The 14,558-nt window shown below is 37.6% G+C and overlaps 1 protein-coding gene across 2 annotated transcripts; it reads left to right on the top strand.

Moving 5' to 3' along the window:
- The first annotated feature begins 1,247 nt into the window (after positions 1–1,247).
- On the top strand, positions 1,248–13,005 carry LOC109208722 (alpha-glucan phosphorylase, H isozyme). 2 transcript variants are annotated; one of them, XM_019371872.1, is made up of 16 exons: positions 1,248–1,588; positions 1,692–1,915; positions 2,777–2,956; positions 3,766–3,942; positions 4,021–4,106; positions 4,237–4,426; positions 4,610–4,702; positions 5,663–5,847; positions 5,988–6,105; positions 6,180–6,308; positions 6,900–7,118; positions 7,270–7,473; positions 7,725–7,883; positions 10,827–11,090; positions 11,823–12,013; positions 12,679–13,005. In XM_019371872.1, exons 2-16 carry the CDS (start codon positions 1,709–1,711, stop codon positions 12,803–12,805), a joined length of 2,529 nt encoding a protein of 842 aa, XP_019227417.1. In that variant the 5' UTR covers positions 1,248–1,588; positions 1,692–1,708; the 3' UTR covers positions 12,806–13,005. The 2 variants fall into 2 exon arrangements, with proteins under 2 accessions (XP_019227417.1, XP_019227418.1); XM_019371873.1 differs by lacking the exon at positions 1,692–1,915 and having other exon boundaries at positions 1,267–1,588.
- Positions 13,006–14,558: the final 1,553 nt, after the last annotated feature.

Genomic DNA, 14,558 nt, shown 5'->3' with positions numbered 1-14,558 from the left:
AAATTAGATTTTTTTTAGACTGTCTCTTACTGAATTAATAGTGAAATTAATATGAAATTAATTCAGTTTTCTTGGTGAGAGTATATAAGGATTCAGTTAATTGTATGTGATGAATTTTGACAAATATTTCTATCAATGTGCATTTTCTTATTTTTGAGACACGTCTTCATAATGTACATGTGAACTGTCATGGGCGGCTTTCCAGCCATGCCCCATGACCCCTTGGGCGCGCCCCGTGGCGTCCTAGCGAACCTCCCAATGCCTAGCGCCGCGGACGGCCCCGTGTCTTGGCCGCGCCAAGTGACAAGCGCGCAGGTGCCTCTGTCGCCCCACCGATATCCCTCGCGAGCGCCAAGCCGCAGGCAGAAGCCAAAAGCGCCGCGTGCGCAGACAATGCCGCGCGCGCAGACCGTGATGCCAAAGACACTGCTGCTGACAACGGACCTGCTGCTGCCTTATAGAAAACTAAGTCATTTTCATTGTAAATATAAAGTAGTTTTATTTCATGTACTTCCATTATGTTTCTCTAGCTTAGTCAAGTCTAGTTTGTAACTTTGGATTATTTTTTTTAAGTACTATTAGGGGGGATCAAGCAATTAAAACTTTCTAACAAGCAAGCAATTCTCTGTACTGGTGTCTCTCCCCCTCGACACCGCGTTGCTTTTCTGTAATAGCTTTCATTAATGCAATCAAGCTTTCTTTCATTCTGAATTCTCCTTTCTGTTCTCTCAATTGCTCTTGACATTGGTTTTCCCATATGGCACTGACAATCTCGTCTAGCGTACGGAGGGGACCTAAGTTGGCGGACAGCAACTGCACTGACATCAGTTGCCTAGCCTTACGTCGCCCTTCCAAGGAATCTCAGGAAGGCGCCGCGTAACAGATATCGTGCCCGGCGCTTTTCATTCAACAAATATCACAGGCATCCCATCCAATATATTCAATCTTGTTCCTCTCTCTTTTTTTTTTTTTTTTTTTTGGTAGAAAAAGTTTCCCAAGTTACATTTAACCCCTCATAATCTACTTTAAACTTTAAATTTTCTCTTTTTTCTTTGTTGCTAATTTTATGTTTCTTCTAGATTCACGGTTTTTATCTTTTATTGTCGGTACATATATATGTTATTTTACATTACATCACCGATAAGCTATTCACCCGATGGAGTATTAGTTTTATTATTATTTTTAAATGAAAAATATCCCCAACTCCAAGAGATATGTATATATTTGTTTTTTGGGGGGACCTATGAGAATATGAGAAAGTCGGTGGGGAATTTGCAAAGGAAGAATCACTGATACACTCCGAACTTTTCATTTCACTCAATAGTCCGTAGTCCAAAGTTGCATTTCTTCTACTCCGTCCATTCCACATGATTATGTCTAAATCAAGATAACCCCTCTTTCGTCTCCTTCCTTCTTTCTCCTCTGATATTTTCTCTTCTTTCCTTTTATTTTTTGGACCATTGATCTATAATCTTCGCCACGAATTTAGAAATATCTTTTGTTCATATTCTCTTCTTTTCATTAAATACCTTCCACTTTCACTCTTTCCCATATTCACTACTTTGCAAAAAGCTTTAATCTTGGACTGGTATGATTCTTTATCTCAACTTACAATTTGATACTCAAGAATCTCTTTTTTTTAAAAATAGAAATATTTATAGAAATAATTTCATATATTCACTCTTATATAGGACATTATTGCTGTAAAATGAGCATGGAAACTAGTAGCGCTAAATTCAATGGTAATATAAGTGATGTGTCACCCGTTGCTCAACCACTGGCTGAAGAACCAACTGAGATTGCATCCAACATCAAGTATCATGCTCATTATACTCCTCATTTTTCTCCTGTCAAGTTTGAGCCTGAACAAGCATACTATGCTACTGCTGACAGTGTTCGTGATCGCTTAATCAATGTTAGTTCGTTCGTTCATTCATTTCTACTTCTGCCTGTTCTGCTGAACTGATTGATTGTTGGTCATCCATTTATCAGAAGCAATTGTCTAAAGATAACCTGTTTAACATGGTTTTATACACGAGCGTTCTTACCCTAATACTGAAAATTAAGGCGAGACTTGATCATCATTTGTTAAAAAGAAATTGCAATATCAGGGTGACAAGGAGGATGATCTTACAATGAATTGATTTGAAGATAGGAAAAGCCACAAATCACTCACTTCTCAAATGTATGTTATTTGCATTCTCTGCAAATGAAGTAGAGAGTCTACTATGTATGTGACCTATCAGGTAAAAGGATAAATGAAGTAGGCCACACATATAAGATAGAAACACAACACTTCTCATTCTTTTACTTTAAGCTCGTTGTATGGGAGATTTTTCTATAGTTTGAGATTTTCATTTAGTCACCAATCCAAGATCAACAATTTAAAATATATGCTCAATTGACCTTATACCATTACAAAAGGATGAGTTGTACCTTAAACTACACGCCGCTAACTTGACGGTCGTGGCTGTCTGCATTTTAAGACTCCAATACTTGTACATATTAGCATGGCTATCAAATGCAAGATGCACTGGGTGATCTATGTTTTGAGATTGAGAACCTTGCTATGGACGAAATAATTTGACTGTGATTTTGACGATTAGATGTATGGGTTCTACTAAGGGATATGAATCCACGCTCTTCCTCTACAGAGAAGTAAATCGGTTGACGGGGAGCATGAAAGTTTGGTTTCTAGCATAAATTCTGCGACGTTTTTGTGCTATTAATGATTGTCGCTAATCACAATGTTGTTATTTGTCTGTTTCCTTTGCAGCAATGGAATGAAACCTATCTTCATTATGACAAAGTTAATCCAAAGCAAACATACTACTTATCCATGGAGTATCTCCAGGGAAGAGCTTTGACCAATGCCATTGGAAACCTAGACGTCCATGATGCATATGCTGATGCTTTAAAGAAACTGGGTCATGAGCTTGAGGAGGTCGTTGAGCAGGTGGTGCAACTTTAGAATCTTTGGCTTGAAATACTTTTCTCCAATGGTTCATTGTGTTCATACTATCAACTGTTCTGTGGACCTTACTCAAAATCTGTGCTTGTCTAGCTATCAACTAGACAGTGGAATATGTTGGAGTTAATACTCTTCACTCTTTGTGACTATAAGACCCCCCACCCCCCCAACCCCAACCTCCACCTTTTCTTTGGCTTAAAGCTGCTGAAGAGTATGCCTATGATATCAATTGTGTGTAAATTAGGTTGTGCTTTGATTCTAGAGGCAACATGCATTCCGGTGAATGTTGGGCCTGAACAACAACTATGTTTCTGATACCAATAGGAGGAACCATTGATGACTGCATAGTGGGTTGTGAACTTTATCTCTATGTATTGTATAAGATGGTCTATTTCCCAGTTTTTCTTAAGAACGGGTTTTAGATGAAGGCTGGATGAAGTGGGTGAAAGGATTTCTCTCCGCTAAGTCTGTAAGTCTTCCACGTTATAGTGATATAGTGACCCTGTCAATTGTGGATTTTGCTGGATGAAGACATAAGCAAATAATATTATTGTATTCTTCAACTTTGGATTGTGATTCGTCCACTGCAATCATTTTATACTGTTATCGTCAGCCTTCTCCCTTTTCTGTATCTGTCTGTAATCAATCAAAAAAATTTCAAACCTTTTGTGTGAGCTTTCGGTTGGCTACTTCTGAAATGTAGTTGTGTAACTTCAAGAGCCTTATTTCTGTTAGTGCCAATGGAAAGTGATGTGACATTATTTGGCTTGCTGTAATTTATCTTTCATTTGTAGGAAAAAGATGCAGCATTAGGAAATGGTGGTTTAGGAAGGCTTGCTTCATGCTTTCTTGATTCCATGGCCACATTAAACTTGCCAGCATGGGGTTATGGCTTGAGGTACAAATATGGACTTTTTAAGCAGATTATCACCAAGGCTGGGCAAGAAGAAGTTGCTGAAGATTGGTTGGAGGTCTGATTTCATTAATGTGTTTGTTAAATACCATGAGAATTGTATGCTAGTAACCAAACTTGGTTATGTATCCTGCAGAAATTTAGTCCCTGGGAAGTTGTAAGACATGATGTTGTCTTTCCTGTCAGGTTTTTTGGTGATGTTGAGGTCCACCCTTCTGGATCGTAAGTACTAATACTAACTATATATGTGGTAAAGTACGTGAAGAAACAGAAATGTCAGATTGATTTCTTACTTCAAGAAGCCATACTGCTGTCTAATTTCAAACTTAATTACCCATGGAATATGTTGCAGGCGAAAATGGGTTGGTGGAGAGGTCATACAGGCTATTGCATATGATGTACCAATTCCAGGATACAGAACTAAAAACACTAATAGTCTTCGTCTCTGGGATGCCAAAGCCAGCTCTGAGGATCTCAACTTATTTCAGTTTAATGATGGACAGTATGAATCTGCTGCACAGCTTCATTCTAGGGCTCAGCAGGTCTGCTAGAGCACTTTGCAGCTATAAATGTTCCGTTTTTCTAATAAGGGAGTTGAATAAAATTTTCAATATTGTAATGCTAGTTGATTGCTGAACCCTGAGAATTGAAACACTTTACCTGTATCTACACACTTGCTTCCCATGTTTCAAGAGATTTTGAGTGGCAAATATTGATTCATGCAGATTTGTGCTGTTCTTTACCCTGGGGATGCTACAGAGAATGGAAAACTATTACGACTAAAGCAACAATTTTTGCTTTGCAGTGCATCGCTTCAGGTTTACAGTTTCCTTACTCTCCTCTTTCCTGCTTCTGCTCACTTTAAATGCCATATCTTTCTCCTTTATGTTATTTAGGATGTCAGCCTATTGGAAGGATATTAAGGAGCCACTTTTTCCCTTGCATTATATTTTCATGCTGAACTGTGCATTGGCATCTGTCCTTCAGCTAATTTGTTTTGACGGAAGCTTCGTGTTTGTTTCAGGAGCATCCTGAAAATTGTTTTGTTTACTAAAATAAATGGAGGAAAAAAGGAAACTTGTATTTCTCCAGGAAAAAGGAAAAAGTAAGGCTGTAAAACAAAACATAAAATGGAAACAAATGAAACCATGTTTTTGTGCTAGAAAAAATCTTGGAAAAAAAATTGCATTTTGGCGCCAATGTGTCTTTTTCCTTGGCACATTCACTTTCTTTTCAATGACAACAACAACTACTACTACTACAATATCCATTTTGCTCCACTTGAACCCGTTTAAGGAAATAATCTGGAAAGACGTTAAGCAATATCTATGAATTAGCCCGTTTTAATCATATGAAAGCCTCAGCTTTTTTTAGGGTTCTAGTGATATTACCCCTAGAAAAGACGCTAAACAATCCTTTCAACACAACCTCAGGAGAAATTGTCCTATAACCAGATCCCAACAACCCACAATTGTTTTCCAAAAGCAAAACCAAACCAGAAGCAGGCCATTTTCTAACCCAAACCAACAGATGATATCGTTGAACACTGTATAGCATCCATTAACTTTTAAGAGTTTCAGTCTCCAATAAACCAATTTGTCATAATATTTCAGTTTCTTAATAGGTGTATGCCTTTGATCAACTTTAACAGCTCTTTACAGCCAGGTGACTGGCTTTTAATTTGACCTAGATGTTAATTGATATTTGGTTGTTTTGACATGTCTTACTTTCTTCTTTTTACGTAGCTGTCTGCTAACTGACTGTTGGGTCAACATCAGGATATCATTGCCAGATTCAAAGAGAGAGAAGATGGAAAGGGAGCTCACCATTGGTCTGAATTTCCTAAGAAGGTCGCAATACAACTAAATGACACACATCCAACTCTTGCAATACCAGAGCTGATGCGGTTGTTAATGGATGATGAAGGACTTGGGTGGGATGAAGCTTGGGGTATTACTACGAGGTGCTTTATAAAATTTTCTTTTGCCTAGTTGGATGCTCATTCATGAGTAAAACACGAATATGGTTCCTTTATTTGATTTGTCTTGGTCCGGTATCTTTGCAAGTTTATGGATTGGATGATGTAATACATTACTTCTCTAGGACAATTGCCTACACAAATCATACAGTCCTACCTGAAGCACTGGAGAAATGGTCGCAAGCAGTCATGTGGAAACTCCTACCTCGACATATGGAAATCATTGAAGAAATTGATAGACGGGTATCATATCATGCAAATTGCTCCCATACTTGAAAATATAGCTTACTTAGTAGAGTATTTGAAATTCCTTGCAGTTTGTTGCTTCAGTACAGTCAGAAAGACCCGATCTTGAGAATAAGATTCCTAGCATGCGAATTTTGGATCACAATGCCCAGAAGCCTGTTGTGCGTATGGCTAACTTGTGTGTTGTCTCTTCGCATACGGTAAGAGATTTATTTGCCTGTGATACACCTGAGAATTTGATAAATGAACTCCAGGTAAAAGTGAATGGGTACGCTCATAGTTGAGATTTGAGTACTATAATCTATTCACATGATGGATATCCATTCTATAATCTATATTTTTTTTCCATGTAGAACATTCTTTGATTTATTCTAACTGCATGTCGTAGTACATGTAAACTAAGTTAAAAATCCTCCTACTTACAGAAGACCTTCTAAAAATACCCCGGCATTTATTTATTGATGCACTCTATATGCATGACCTGGAGCTACACACTACCGTTGACTTTCAGTTTTAACCAACCCCAAAAGTTTGGAAAAGCTGATAACATTAAGCTACTTAATTTTTTTCATTTAAGTTATTCTTCAAGTGTTTACTTATCAACAGATCAAAAAAAAATTACGTAGTGTTGATAGCAAAGACTTGAAGAGTAACTTATCAACAATAAAGTATTCATCAAGTCTTTACTTATTAGAACAAAGATAAGAATCTCCATATAAAAGTCTTCGTCCTTGTCAAAGTTCTTATGGAATTTTAAAGAGAAGCATAAACTCATTAGCCATATCCTGCAGGTGAATGGTGTTGCTAAGCTGCACAGTGACATCCTCAAGGCTGAGTTATTTGCTGATTATGTCTCTGTATGGCCCACCAAGTTCCAGAATAAGACCAATGGTATAACTCCCCGTAGATGGATCCGTTATTGTAGTCCAGAGCTGAGTAATATAATCACCAAGTGGTTAAAAACAGATCAGTGGGTGACGAACCTCGAACTGCTTGCTAATCTTCGGGAGGTATTTAAATAAAATATCTTTCTGGAAAGCTTGCATACTTTTAAACCTTTTCATTGAAAATTCTTCATGTAGGCCATGATATTGCTATTTTTTTGTAATTAGTGACTTACCAATCATGATGATATTGCTATTGACTATACATTTTGCAAAGTTTGCTGACAATGCAGAGCTCCATGCTGAATGGGAATCGGCTAAGATGGCCAACAAGAAGCGTTTGGCACAGTATGTTCTGCGAGTGACAGGTGTCAGCATTGATCCAGATACCCTTTTTGACATACAAGTCAAGCGTATTCATGAATACAAAAGGCAGCTTCTTAATGTTCTGGGTGTCGTCTACAGATACAAGAAGCTGAAGGTGTGTGAAACTGCCAAATTTCCACTGTCTGTTAATTTCTCCTTGTTAGCGGCCTTAAGAGTTCAAGACAGTTATCACTGCTAGCAATGATCTAACAAGTAAAAATATAAATCATAAATGAGTTAAACATTTCTACTCATGTGGTTTCTCTTCTACACATGATGAAATCTTGAGATTATTGAAAGGATGCAAGAATGGGATATTCCACTTTTTAGAATGTAATGAGATTTTTATGCTTGTATAAACTACAGGAAATGAGCCCACAAGAGCGGAATAATACGACTCCTCGCACGGTCATGATTGGAGGAAAAGCATTTGCAACATATACAAATGCAAAAAGAATTGTAAAGCTGGTGACTGATGTTGGCGACGTTATCAACAGTGACCCTGACATCAATAATTATTTGAAGGTAAGCAGTTTAACTATATGTACATGAGGATTTAAGGAGGGGTCTCCCTACTCCAAAACTTCTTCAAAACTAAAATCTTACAGTGAGAGAGAAGAGAGTTTGAGGGAAAACTCAGCTTGATTCTTCCCTCAAGCTAATGGGGTTTAAATAGTTATGGTTATATGTTCTAAGAGAGGAAAGACAATCAAGAGTACATAATTACAGGAACTAATTGATCGCTCTATAATTCTAATATTCTAGAATATGTATTATAACACTCCCCTCCAAATTGGTGCATACAAATCATATGTGCCAAGCTTGTGAAAAATATAGCTGATACGAGAACCAGTAAAGGATTTGGTGAAAGTATCTGCAAGCTGATCATTTGACTTTACAAATTCGTAACAATATCTCTTGAGAGTATTTTTTTCCCAACTCAATGTGTTTAGTTCTCTCATTAAAATATGAGATCTAATGCAATATGAAGGGCAGCTTGGTTATCGCACACAAGATCCGTCTGACCGATTTCTCCAAACTTCAATTCTTTGAGCAACTGTTTAGTCCAAATTAGTTCGCAAGTTGCCACAACCATTGCTCAGTATTCATCTCCTGCACTAGATCGAGCAACCACATTTTGTTTTTTTACTTTTAATACACCAAATTACCTCCTACACAATATCTAGACGTAGACCGTCTATCAGAAGGTGAACCTGCCTAATCAACGTCTGTCTATCGGAGAATATGAAAAATTGCATCCTAGTTAGTATCACATGGAGAGTCCATAAACTGGCTTACCACATTCACAGGAAAGTCAATGTCAGGTCGAGTTACTGTGAGATAGTTCAACTTACCAACTAGCCGCGTATACCTTCCAGGATCACTAAGGGGCTCCCCTGTCGTGGTAGAAGCTTAATATTGGGGTCCGTAGGAGTGTCAATGGGTCTACATCGTGTCATATATGTATCTTCAAGAATGTCTAGGGCATACTTATGTTGTGAGATGACAATTCCTGATTTGGACTGCGCGACCTCAATGTCTAGGAAATACTTCAATTTACCTAGGTCCTTTGTCTGGAAATGCCAAAAGAGATGTTGCTTCAATTTAAGTATACCATCTTCATCATTGGCCGCGATGACTATATCATCAACATAAATGACCAAATAAATGCACAACTTATGAGCAGTATATGGATAGACAGAATGATTAGCCTCACCGCGAGTCATACTAAACACCTGAATGAGCATGCTGAACTTACCAAGCATGCCCGAGGAGACTATTTCAAACCATATAAGGATCGACACAACCGGCATACAAGACCATTAGACGCCCCCGAGCAGCAAAATCAGGTGGTTGCTCCATCTATACTTCATCCTCAAGATCACAATGGAGAAAAGCATTCTTAATGTCCAACTGATAAAGAGTTTAATGGCGAACAACAACCATGGATAGAAAAAGACGGATATATGGTAGGTTTTTTTTTGGGGGGGGGGGGTAGTATCACTGTAATCAAGCCCAAATATCTGAGTATAACCTTTTGGCAACAAGACAGGCTTCAAGTCAATTAATTTGACCATCTAGCCCAACTTTGGCTGATAAACCCGTCGACAAGGGTAGATTTACTTGGAGGTAGAGGAACTAGCTCCCAAGTACCACTAGCATGTAAAGCAGACATCTCTTCGATCATAGCCTGTCGCGATCCAGGATGAGATAACACTTCACCTGTGAACTTAGGGGGTAGGGTCCAGGGTATAGAAAGAAGAGAGTTTGAGAGAGAACTCAACTTGATTAGTCCCTCAATGTAATAGGGTTTAAATAGTTATGGTTACATGTTCTAAGAAAAGAAAGATAATCAAGAGTAACAGGAAGTAACTCATCACTAACTAATCCTATGCTATAATTCTAATATTCTAGAATATCTACATAGATTCTAATATTTACCTTTTGAAGTTTTAATGATTTTCATAAATACCTTCAAATACAGTTTTGCCCCAAGAAAAGTTGATATATCAAAAATGTCTGTGCATGTATCGTTCTGTCCCGGCTTAATTTTTACGAATCTTCGTTACTATTTGTGCTGCATACATTGCCCCTTCTTTCAAGTCATGTGTCATCCACCAAGTTGGGAGAGCATTAGATTCTTTTCTGGCCAAATATTACTTGTTCTTATTTATAAATCAAATGACCTTCTAGAGATGGTATGTGCCTTTTAATGATACTGATGTATGGCAAGTTAGGTATATTTCCTTCAAGGGCATATTGTACTCTTTGTGTGTGCGCGCATGTTTTTCTTTTCATTTTCTGTAAATTGGCCCTGTTTTATTTAATAAAATTTATTTTTAGTAGTAGTTTCCTGAATGTGTTTAACTTGCACACCGTATTGTCTGTTGAGTGTAAAGCGATGATGCTTATATTCTTATTTTAGCATCTAGTAATTCTGTTAACCAGGCAGTTGTTGGTTTAGGAACTTTTTTTTCTTGATAGATGTAACTTCCCCTGTTTAGAAGTTGTAATGGGTCATGCTCAGGGGCCGGATTCATATAATCTGTCGGAGAGTTCCAACTGAATTTAGATTGAATTTGTCGATTTTATTAGTTATGTGCTTTACAAAAGGTAAATTCTGGTAGATCTTTAACCAGCACATTTTCAGTTTTCTTGCCTTGGGTGAAATCTTACGCGTTTGTAGTCTCCCATTTTCAGCTAAGAGTGCTATGTTAATATAGTAGCTTTTCCGATGCTATTTCTCTTTTGAAAGATCTAACTTGGGGAATAAGAATTAATTCTTATTCCGAACAACAATTATTTTAATTTGATGCACACAGGTGACATGTTGACAATTGGTGCTTTAGTGCGTATGTTGTCCTCTAATTTAAGTTTCATTCGAGACAGTATTTAGCGTGCACTTTGTCGCTTTCATTATGTCGGTACATTTTTTTTGGACTAACAGGTGGTTGGCTGATTTTTCAGGTGGTATTTGTTCCCAATTATAATGTGTCAGTGGCAGAGATGCTTATTCCAGGAAGTGAGATATCACAACACATCAGTACTGCAGGCATGGAAGCAAGTGGAACAAGCAACATGAAATTTGCACTTAATGGATGCCTTATTATAGGGACACTAGATGGGGCCAATGTGGAAATCAGGGAGGAAATTGGAGAAGAAAACTTCTTCCTTTTTGGTGCAACAGCTGATGAAGTTCCTCGACTGCGGAAAGAACGAGAGGATGGACTGGTATTCTTCTAAGAATATATCGTATTTACTCTACAGTAGAAGTTGATTCGTCAGCCATATTGCTGGTTTAGATCTTTTAGCACCTACAGTATATTATTTTCATAGTTCATGCTTTAAAAAAGTATATTATTTTCAAAGCCGTGCTACTAATTTATAACTCAGCACCTGATTAGCCTACTCATTTTGCCTCGTGTCCTGGATTTTAACTGGTGTGCCACCAATAAATTTTCCTTGCTTGTATTGGTTCCAAATTGTCTTATTCTAGAGTGCTTGGTTTCTCCACTGACCATGTTACTGATTGCTGTTTTTTCAAGAATTAATGTGCTGAAAAGGATAATATTTTTTCTGTAGAGATCTCTGCATTTAGCAGAGTACTTCATTAGTAGGTCCTCTCAATTTCAGTCCTAGCTTGACTTGAGAGAATCAGTGGGTCAAAGAAATTTGTAATGATATGACTTACTTCCTCCCATGATAGAAAATTGTGAAAGTTCCTCAAATTAAGTCGCAAGGAACAGTACTAGACGAAGTTCTTTTCTCATGGAAGTTACTTCTGTTTGGACCAGCCCAAAATACATAGAAGGAATGTTATTTCTGTAGTGTATTGGCTGTGCTTACTGCAGTTGAAGTACTACTTTCACCCCTTACCCCATATGCACTAGAATACACTTGTTTGTTATATTCCCATCAGAGCAAGTAGCACCAGTAACTAGCTTTCTCATCATAATTATGCAGTTCAAACCTGATCCTCGGTTTGAAGAGGCCAAGCAGTTTATAAGGAGTGGAGCATTTGGGACCTATGATTATAATCCTCTCCTTGAGTCGCTAGAAGGGAACTCTGGCTATGGTCGTGGTGACTATTTTCTTGTTGGCCATGATTTTCCGAGCTACATGGATGCTCAGGCAAGAGTAGATGAAGCTTACAAGTAAGATCTTCTACTTAACCTTGGACTGTTTGTGTTCCACCAAAATATCACTGCTATGAGTTATTCTTTATGTTGAACTGGATTCCCTCTTTGAGCTTGCCTTATTATGAAGTAAACTTAATATGCATGTACTGCTATTGACATAGATCTAGTCAGAAAGATCAAAAAAGACGTTTGGGGTGAAAATGCTGGACTTATATGCACTTGCAAACGATTGAAAAACAACATGATGAATCAAAATTTCTGTGGAGAACATAATTTCAGATATTCTTACCTAGGAAGACTTGATAAATATTGTTCTGCCTATAACTTTATCAACTTTTCGTTGTCTTGATGTACTTAGCAAGTGTAAAAAAGGAAAGAGAAAATAAAGCAAGTATTTCTTCCGGTAGGTTTTGAAGTTCCCCTTAGACACTGTTACCAGATATCTTAAGGCTCACTTCTGGTGATATTGGTTTTGGTCATGACGATCCATGATCATTCGAATATTATAGATAGATTATGTTTGTTCATTCCACACTTATGATGAATGATTTTCGGTTCCTATTAAAAAGGGCGACCTTTTACGCCCACCTAAGCTGTCAGAAGTATGGGAGGAAATTCTCCTCAATTTATATCAAAATATGCTAACATGAAAACTGATGTTTGTTTCCTTCACCCTGCAGGGACAGGAAAAGATGGATAAAGATGTCTATACTGAGCACCGCTGGGAGTGGCAAATTTAGTAGTGACCGTACAATTTCTCAATATGCAAAAGAGATCTGGAATATTGCAGAGTGCCGCGTACCTTAACTGCATTAGCAGCACTTCCGATCCTGGTGTTTATATGGATTTAATATTTTTCATCATTAAATAGTACTAGAATTATGAAAAATTGTTAGTTCGAGCAGCATTCTGAAGTATCTTATTGCATACTCAATATACTGCTAACAAGCAGTTAGCTACTTATTTTTATTGAATATATACGCATTCGATTACTCCTTATGTCTGCATTTGACATCTCGTATCTCGTTTGATCGAAAGATCATATTTGCACCATTATAACCTGTTTTAAATCCATCATTTTAGCCAATGTAGAACGCGTTAAGCAGTTACTCCTTTTTTTTCTTGCAAAAATATTGGATGCTGGATTCCAGGTCAGAGAAATGCACAATTCACCAATCACTATAAATGCTATAAAATTGTAACATTTGTTCTAACTGGATTTTCTGGCTCAAAGGGTTTCTCAAGTTTCAAGGTTGGTCTAACGTGGTTCTTATAGATCGAAAAACATTGTCCATATACTTTCTGAGAAACCATCCTTTGAGTTTACAAATTACGAGCATTCTGAGTCCCTCACTGATAGTGGTGGCAATTATCCATTATCCACTAAAAAATAGGCTGGATAATGAACTTTTTAAAAATGACTTAAACATAGATAAGATCCATATTATCCACTTGGAAAATGAATAACTAATGAATTTAATTCTACATTTGCAAAGACTCAAATTGGGGGTTCCTAAAGTTTGAGAGACTAAGAATTCTCCCAAAAGTGATCATAATCAAGAAGTCATAGATAATATGGATATACATATTATCCGGTTATTCATTTTCCATCCGTATTAAATACAGGTCAGATAGGATATTTCATCTAATTTTGTATTGTTCTTTTTCGAGTCGCTCATATCCGACCCAACGCGCCCGTTGGCGACACCTACTCATTGGTCACTGATGATAGGCTATAATTACGTATTTTAGTTGATTATTACACTCTAATTTACTTCACTTTAGTTGAGTTTGCGCTTTAATCGCTAGTGTTTTGCACTAATTGTGTGTTTTATGCCTTGTAGAAGTGGTTCCGAGCTATATAGATGTTATGAAATGAATTCAAGTGATTTGGAGCTTTGAAGTCTGAGTAAAAGCCCAAGGAATTAAGCCGGGATCGTATTCGGGGATCAACGGATGATAGAGCAACAGAACGAAGAATCGAGTAGGCATATTGCGCACTGTCTAGTAAAATGCACATAACTTTTCGCTCAGAACTCCATTTGGGCTCCACAATATATGATTTTGGAAAGCTAACTCAAAGGGCTACAACTTTCATGTTTTACGTTTTTCCAAATTCCAAACGGAACAGGGTGAAAAACGCGGTCGAAACCGCGACCGCGGACCTGACGCGGACTGAAACAGTGTACTTGCAAAGTACCGCGCCCGGGCCGCGGCCGCGGACGTCCAGGCCTGGAAACTTGTCCTTTTTCGCGTAGGAGAAGGTATAATTGTTTGGGACCGACCCTACTTGGTATATATACATGGAAAAACGGTATTTTGAGGGGGAGACCAATTTTTAACACAGATTCGACCTAAGGAGGCAGAGACACAATAGGAGCAAGACGGAGAATTCTTCAACGAGTTTTTCCTTCCTCTTCCTATTTTTTGTTTTTGGTTATGACTTTTAGTATTGTAGTTTTACATACTATTATGAATAACTAATTTGTTATCTAGGGTTTTGATAGAACCTTTTGTAGGATAAATTCTTGTTTGTTTTTATATAATTGAGCCGTTGGAT

This window comes from Nicotiana attenuata, unplaced genomic scaffold (assembly GCF_001879085.1).
Source record: "Nicotiana attenuata strain UT unplaced genomic scaffold, NIATTr2, whole genome shotgun sequence".
Classification (NCBI taxonomy): domain Eukaryota; kingdom Viridiplantae; phylum Streptophyta; class Magnoliopsida; order Solanales; family Solanaceae; genus Nicotiana; species Nicotiana attenuata.
The sequence above is the reverse complement of the archived record's forward strand: the minus strand, read 5'-3'. Positions and strand labels throughout refer to the sequence as shown.

Bases quoted from the DNA above. Each gene is read 5' to 3' on its own strand.
- LOC109208722 (XM_019371872.1), top strand. From the start codon at position 1,709: ATGAGCATGGAAACTAGTAGCGCTAAATTCAATGGTAATATAAGTGAT. The intron at 4,427-4,609 runs GTCTGCTAGAGC...TGATTCATGCAG, and splicing joins TTCATTCTAGGGCTCAGCAG to ATTTGTGCTGTTCTTTACCC. The intron at 11,091-11,822 runs GTATTCTTCTAA...ATAATTATGCAG, and splicing joins AAGAACGAGAGGATGGACTG to TTCAAACCTGATCCTCGGTT.